At 42.3% G+C, this 8,331-nt stretch overlaps 1 protein-coding gene across 3 annotated transcripts in view; it reads right to left on the bottom strand.

The window, feature by feature from the left end:
- Positions 1-8,331, bottom strand: part of CARNMT1 (carnosine N-methyltransferase 1) — a 49,840-nt gene that overhangs the window by 21,755 nt on the left and 19,754 nt on the right. For all 3 annotated transcript variants that reach the window (XM_089779238.1, XM_075931718.2, XM_025178870.3), the window contains 2 exons: positions 4,021-4,216; positions 2,857-3,020 (listed from right to left, as the gene is read on the bottom strand). In XM_089779238.1, coding sequence (XP_089635364.1) covers positions 2,857-3,020; positions 4,021-4,216 — 360 coding nt within the window. The remainder of the gene's footprint in view (positions 1-2,856; positions 3,021-4,020; positions 4,217-8,331) is intronic.

The following is an 8,331-nucleotide window of genomic DNA, read 5'->3' on the forward strand; positions in this document are numbered from 1 at the left end:
TTCATTTGCAATTGCGACGTGTCTAATTTGCATCCCTTTTATGGAAAAGGGATGCAGTCTACACACAGCCTCAGAGTTGCTGTTGCTAATTCAGTTACAGGAACTGCAAGTGGTTTTGGCAGTGTCACACCAGGATAGCCTGCCTACAAAGCAAAACTAAAACAGGGAGTCCATGAAGTTAAATATAGAACCCACATTAGCCTTTAAGATTGGTCACACACCAAAGCTCAAATTTCACAAGAAAAAGCCACTAATATGGATCTTGAGCCACACTAACATACCTATAACATTCAAAACCATTAATAATGCATTAAAGGGTGATTTTTCTATTTTTAATAACCTTTTAAGGCAATTTCTAAACAGAAGTATAACTTTACATAAACTTATAAAAACTAAACTTACTGTACCTTTTCTATAAGAGAAGACATTCCTGAATGCCTTGTATCTAACAAGGGAAGAGTATTAAAGTTATATTTTTGAAAGCACTATACAAATCTAACCTTCAAATGAAATCTTAGTGGGATAAGTCACTGATTCTCAAACTTTCCAGACTACTGAGTCTAATTTGTATGGTATAGTCCTAGTTTCACCTTACTTAAAATCTACCTGCTTAAAAAAATCAGACAGAAAAATAAAAAGCAAAGCACACAATCACTGAAAAAATTGCTCTCTCATTTTTACCATATAATTATAAAATAAAGCAACTGGAATATAAATATTGTACTTACATTTCAGTGTGATACTTGAGCCTGTTTTTCACACTTGTTTGAAGCCTGAGCCACAAGCAGCAGGAATGCTAGATAGCGAGTAATAGAATAGCCAAGTAACCTCGTGAATTCTTATTGGTTACTTCAGGGGTGGGCAAAAGGGCCTCCATAAGATGGATCTGGCCCGCCAAGCAGGTGGATCCAGCCTGCGGAGGCCCTGCTACTCCCCCAGCCCCAGGCCCTAACTGGCCTGGGGGTGGGAGAGCATGCCAAGCCTCTTCCAGGGCATGGGTGCCCAGTGGAAAGGGGGGGCAAAGGGGCTCCCCCAACCCCAAACCAATCATGGTCTGTGGGTGGGTAGCCCCACCCCTTGTTTATGACCCGCCCCTTCCAGGGTGGCCCGGGGCTACTTCAACATTTTTTTAAGTGGTCCCCAGGCAAAAATTATTGTCCAACCCTGGGTTACTTGATCATTCTGTAGTCCCTAGGGGCATAGCCAGCAGCCCAGTGTGCTCCAGCGCCAATCCCAGAGCGCCAGGCAGGAGCTGGTCTGCAAGGGGAGCCTGTTTAAAAACCAGCTCCCCTCGTGGACCAGCTGGTGGGTAGAGAGGGCAGGCAGCACCGCAGAGGCAGTACTGGGGGGAACCAGCTTTTAAGCCGGCTCCTCCCCAGCACCAGCTCCTGCTTCCTCCCCCTACCCCTGCTGCCTCTGATACAGAGTCAGGGGAAGTAGGAGAGGGGGAATGCAAGTAGTCGAGAAGATTAACCTATAAGACTAGGCTTATGGGTTAATTGTATACTAGACTACTCATTTACATCCCTAGGCTGAAGCATGTAACTTAGCTTCACAGAGCCCGCTGTGACATGGGACCCTAGGCAATTGTCCTATTTGCTGTCCTCAATACCAGCTCTACACTTGTGACCCCTTTAAACACATCCATGATTCCCCAGGGTCTGGAACCCCCAAGTTGAGAAACACTGATCTAGATTAGCTGAATATGTGTACTCCTGTTGAGAGTCACTGGCTAAGTGACATTACCTCAAGAAAAGTCGAACCAAAAAAAGTGCTGATTTCTGTAGCACAGATATTTGATCACATCAAAATCTCTTTGCTATCTGTAACAGCCAGCAGTCTTTGCTGTAGAAAAACAAATGTCAGGTAGAAAGCAGGTATTTCTAGAGTAGGTTGAAGGAGAGGTGTTATGAGGAAGCTATTAGCTGTAGAAAGCTTAGGCTCTAGCCAGAGCTATCAGTCCTCATTTTCATAAACACCAAATTCACAAATGAAATTAAAATACAATAGTCAGTGCTAATTATTGTTTTTCCTTATTAAAACAGCATCTTAAAGTTTCAAAGTGAAATTATGTATATTTATGACAACTGCACAGATTTAAATAGTAACCAAATCATTTACATTTATAATAAACTTAGGATATGGATGTCATTAATGAGGGGGTTTTTTGTTGTTGTTTTTCATTTTATTACCATACTGCTTTTTGTTTTTTTTTAAAAAGTGCTCTTTTTAGGTTGTTAGTATATCAGCCCTCACCCTACCTTCAGACACACAAACATGCCTCACTTTTTAATCAAATCACTTTTCAAGATATGCACACAAACACATGAGAATTTTTCAAGATGCATTATATCTTGTGTCTGAAATCAATATTGGGCCTGAACACTTGCAAACAAGACTGTAAATATAATAAAGCTATGATAGGGATGATAGAAACCTTTTACTCCTTTCTTTGGCCCTCTCACCAAGAATAACCACATTTTACTTCTTTCCTCCAAGGGATCACATACTATGGCCTCTTCAACTGAAGCAAGTTGGACATGGATCCTAACATAGGCACTCAGCAGCTGCCAAATTGGAACTATATTTAGAGCTAGGTATATTGGCCCACAAAGAGAAAATACTTAATTCTATTTTATTAGTTCTAGATTTAAAAATGTATATTCTACTATACTTCCTTACCAGATAAACATTTGTTTATGCAATTAACCCACAAATGCTTGCACCTAATTTAAAATATTTTAAAATCCAAGCTTCCTTTTCCACCCTCTACAAATATTTTACAAGCTGCGTGCAACCATGTAAGCCCTATGTATTTTCTCTTACAATAAATCTTAAAAACAAAGCACTATTTACCATCTCTCTTTTGGAAAGTTCTTTACAATTTCATTAATGATTGGCTGGTAGCAGGAATCTCTTTCAGGTTTCCCCGTTTCACTCCAGTCTCTTACAAACTGTTTCAAAGTGGACTTTAATTTATCCATGTCAAACGTTGAGGCTGGCACAATCTTCCCATTTTCCTGATTAAAGGGCAAATAAAAGTTAGACAAAAAATTAACCCAGAAATTTAAGACATCAAACAACCTTAGCTTTGAATACTGAAACAGACAAGCATGACCAGGACTCATATCCAGTTTACAGTCCTATATAAAATGAGTTTGGTGGGATCAGTTCTGCCCTCAACAGACCAAAGTGACATCACAAAACCAATATATAATTCAAAACCAATGCATAATTCAGCACAACATATAGTCCTTATCCAGGACAGGGCAATGGGTGGAGGCCAAACAATCTCTCATTCTGAGAGGGAGTTCTATCCAGGTCATCCATGAGGCAGCATGGAGAAGCTCACACTGGAGCTGCCCAGAAAACTGTACTCAGCCTATAGATAAACAACCACCACCAAAGCCAACAAAAACAAAACCAAACCCCACAAAAAAGACTTTCCATCACTGCCAGTCCCTTAAGTTTTGTAGGTGTAAAACTTAATTACAAACAGATATAGCATAATGAAAAATGTAGCTAAAATGGGAGGAAATTGTGCTAACATTGTACAGAACTATTATATCACAAATACTTAACTTACCTAGACCCACTGGTGATTCAAAATATTGTAAAACTAAAGTACTGTAAAGAACAATAATGTCAATGCAACCAAGTGAAAAGTCAACTTTAAAAAAAAATAACTAGGGTAGAGTTAGAACTCCACTGGAGTTCTATCATACTGATCTGTTAATATGAATAATTACTGACACATGCCATAGCAGACAAGTACTGTTCTTCTGAGTAATTAACTATACCTCTATATAGAAACATTGCTAGAGATTTCTTTATTGAAAAACTATACAATATGATTCATCATGTCTATAAGACCTGCAAAGGTGATTAAGCAAATATGAATTCATAAAGAGGGTGAGGGACAGAACAGAAACGGAAACCTAAAGGAAGAAACATGTAAAAAAATAAAAATGTACAGAAATTTTTAATTCTGAAATATGAAAAAGTCCAGTTTTAACATACATCTTCTCCATATTCTTTATTTTCAAACATATGTTTGCACTCGTTCACAATGGTCTGTAGGATCTCTTGATTATGATCAATACATTTCCGAATCTTGTCCAGATGAAGAAGAAATTGAGGAAGCAGGTTTTGTTGGTTATCTGGGAGGGATTTAAACTGTCTCTCTGTTCTGTTCACTTGCTCATGCATATTAGTTCTAGAAAATAAAAGAGTTAACAATGGTCAGTGTGTAGCTTCATCTCTAAATGCAAAGATCCCACCCTTCAAGATGCCACAGATTGCAGATGCGAAAACGTCTTCATTTTTACTAGAAAATCCTAGATTTCATTTCAGTAATTTTCTAACCAAACCAAAACCACCCACATTTCTAACCAAAATTTATATCAAATGTTTGTTATTTTAAATGGCAAATTATGAAGCAGTTATTATATACTCCACAAATGGCACTAGTTCACTAGCAGAAGTCTGCACTGATTTTAACATTAGGATTGTTAGATATCAGGTAACTGAATAGTCAAGTAACTGCATGAATTCATATCAATTACTCGACAATTATATATTCCCTTAGGGCAGGGCTGGCAGCCAGTGCAATCCGGCCCCATTCCAGGGGAGCCCCCTGCCATCCCTGTATCAGAGGCAGCAGCGTGGAATGCCAGGCAGGAGACAGTACATGAGGGGAGCCAGTTATAAAACAAGCTCCCCACACAGAAAAGCTGCTTGACACCCCGCTCTGCTGCTTCTGAGACAGAGGCAGTAGCACGGGATGGTAGGGAGCTCCCCGGGAATGGGACCGGATTGCACTGGCTGCCAGCCCCACCCCCAGGGAATATATAATTGGTGATTAACCAATAAGAATTCATGCAGTTACTTGACTGTTCAGTTACATGATATCTAACATCCCTAATGTTAAAATCAGTGTAGACTTCTGATACAGAGGCAGCAGCACAGGGTGACAATAGCCCGCGTGTGGCGGGAGAGGAAGAAGGATCCGGGCTCCTCGCAGACAGAGGCTGCTGTGGGGGAGGCTACCGCAAAGCAGCCTCAGTCCGCGGCATCTTAGGCTGCCCCAGATAGAAGCTAGTTTAGCCGTAGCCCCTGTCCATGGGGGGTCCAAGCTTCCTCTCAGAGCTGCTGCGTACGAGCAGGAGGGAGCAGCTGTCCTCCCCCACACCAGCACTGTCTCCTGCTTCTCCCCCTGCTGCCTCTGATATAAAGGCAGCAAGAGAGAGGGGAGGAAATGTGAGTAGTCAACAATATATTCCCAGGCTTATTAGTTAATCATATAGTTGGCTAATTATTTACATCCCTATTTAATTCCATCGAAATTCACAAAAATAGACTCATTGGAAAAAATCAAACTTTTAATTTTGCATTGCTGCACAAAATACAAGGAACACACTTCACTTTTAGTATCACTATAAGAAAGAAGTTTTGTTGTCAATACATCTATCCAAACCATGATCCCATAAAGACTTATGCACATACTTACTTTTTCACACTCAATAACCCAAGGAAATTGACAGAACTACTCATAATTAAGGATACAAAAAGTCAGTTAAAAGGTAACTGTAATTGCTAAGATTTTCAGGGGTTAAATGGTTACAAGAGCTGTCAGCCCCACTCCCAGGGAGGAAGCTTCACTGCAGGCTCTGCAGCCCACTCTCAGGTAGCCAGCATTCAACCTGCGGTGGAGAGGCTGGGTCCACCACAAACAGGGGTTGCTCTGGCTCCAGCCCCCTATGGTTAACCAGAATTGGTAAGCATTACTGTTTAGGGTGATGCTTACCAGTTAGCTGGTTAACCTTTCACATCACTACTCACAATTAGGGATGCTGGAGTATAGTCTTTTGATCCAGAGGTGGGGAACTCCAGGTCCATGAGTCGGAGGCAGCCCCCAGCTTGCCTGGATCTAGCTCCAAGGCTCACAGCTCCCACACCCCAGCATTGGAGAGCCCATTCTGGCCCTCCAGTCATTCCCCCCCACTGCTCCTCCGTAGGGCTGGAGTGAGAAGGTAACGTAGGGAGTGTCTTTCTCCTTTTCAGTCAGGGACCACATCAGTGAGAGCTTGTTTTTTTGTTTTGCTTCTCACTTGTGTGCAGCCCTACTGATTTTTCTGTGGTTTAATGGTCCCCAAAAAGGTTCCCCACCTCTGGTTTAAACAAATAACCGATAAGCCTGGGCTTTTAAGCCGGCTCTCCACATGTGCCAGCTGTGCATAGCCACCTACTCCTCCCCATGCTGCCTCCCACAGAGTGGGAAGGAGCACCAGTGATCCAGGGAGCCGGCTTAAATATCAGAGGCAGCAGCATGACAAGGGGTAAGGGGGGGCAGGTGGGATGCTGGAGCAGCTTCTGTCCACGGGGTTTAAAAATCAGCTCTGCTCACAGACATACTCCACTTGCCACCTTGCATTGCTGCCTCATATAGTGGCAATAGCATGGAGTGGCAGGTGCTCCCGGGAGTTGGCTGGAAGCATATAGGTTGCTAGCCCCACTCCTGGAGGGAGCATTTTAGTAACTGTGCAACTGCTAAAAATTGTTGCAGCTACACAATTACTAAAATAACTGATATCTAACATTCCTACTCATAATATAGGAAATTTAGTATGTGGATAAATCTCTAAGCAATCAAGGCCTTAGTTTTTTCCGTGGTACCCTCATTAACATAAATAATGCCGCTATCTCTCTATATAAATTCTCCCCCACTCCCGCGGGACAGGGGAAAAATTACATTACATCACCATCATCAACAGGGTCTCTCAGCAAAGCAAGGAAGCCTGAGACAGGAGAGGGGGCCTGTTTAACTGAGAGTCAAGTGGAAGGAAGAAATTACCTAAACTACAGAAGAGAGAAAAGCCCTCTGCAGTAGTATCCAGGACACTTTACAGGGCCTTTTTTTACTTTAATCATGGGCTCCTCTCTCTGTCCCCGCTTTCCTTTCTCAGTTCTCCTGCAGCCCCAGTTCATTCCCCTGAATCCTTGCTCTCCCCTCCAGTTCCTGCCTTCTCAACAAGCCTGCGCCCACCCTTTCAGCTCAGGGCACACACCTCTCCTGGCAGCTTACTGCAGAGTGGGTGGGCCTGGTGCTAACAGCACCTCCTGGCTGCCCCAGTGGAACTAAGGATGTTAAATTTCGATTAATCAGCTAATCAAGTAGTCAATGGACTTTCCATCAACTACTCAATTAGTCGATAAGAGGACAAGAGAGTGCTCGCTATCTCTGCCTTTGAAATGTAGCAAGAGTTTGCACCTGGTCCCCCCCCTGCACCTCTGCCTTCTCTGACCCCCACCCACGGAGACAGTTCTGGGGGGAAACAGCTTTTAAGCCAACTCCCCTCAGCACCCACTTCTCCCCTTGCTGCCTCAGTAGGTGGGAGGGGAGCTGCAAGGGCTGGGCACGAGGAGTGGTTCTTGGGGCACAGCAGCAGGGGGGCTCTGGAGTGGTCAGGCATGGTGAATGGCTGTCAGACACAGCGGTTGCTCCAGGGGCCAGGTTGGTTTTGGATGGATTTGTCATTTTTGGTTTTGTATTTTTTGTTTTGTTTTATGTAAGTTGGGTTTTGATTATGAGTATTTTGTCAGCATCAACAGGCTCTCTCAGCAAAGCAAATGAACTTAGAGCAATTTGTCAAATGACCCATCCCATTGTCCAGTCCCAGCTTCTGGCAAACAAAGTTTTAGGGACACCCAGAACAAGTGACTGCATCCTTGACCATCTTGTCTAAAAGCCATTTGATGCACCTATCCACCATGAATTTATGTAAGTATTTTTAACCCACTTTTACTTTTGGTCTTTACAACATCTCCTGGCAACAAACTCCACAGGCTGGCTATGTGTTGTGTGCCTTCCCTAGAAATAGATTTATAGAGATATAGGCATTATAATATTTTCTGTCTTATTACCTATCCCTTTCTTAAGGATTGCTAACACTGTTAGTCATGTAGACATCGACTCCTCTGAATTAGAAGTTGCTTCATTCACAATTTACATGGGTATTGAAAGCTGCTCATTTCATATTTTTATATTTAAGCATTTGAACTGTCTGAAGAATGTCTGTATTTCGACAACTTTGGTATGGAGTTTGTAAAAATAAACCTCCTTGAAACATGTTTTATTGACTCTAGTTGTTGAATGTGGGATCCATTCCAACACAATCTGGTTAAAGCTGTTTGAAAGTGTTCCTACAATTTAAAGATCATGAATGGCCCCTTACAGAGTCCAAACACAACTTCACTTAGAAGCCCCAAATATTAAATCAGTCAATTGAAATATAGAAAGGAATGTGGCTAACATTCCAAATCTGCTTCATG

The sequence above is a fragment of the Pelodiscus sinensis genome, chromosome 6 (assembly GCF_052426305.1).
Source record: "Pelodiscus sinensis isolate ZL-2025 chromosome 6, ASM5242630v1, whole genome shotgun sequence".
NCBI classification, from domain to species: Eukaryota; Metazoa; Chordata; order Testudines; family Trionychidae; genus Pelodiscus; species Pelodiscus sinensis.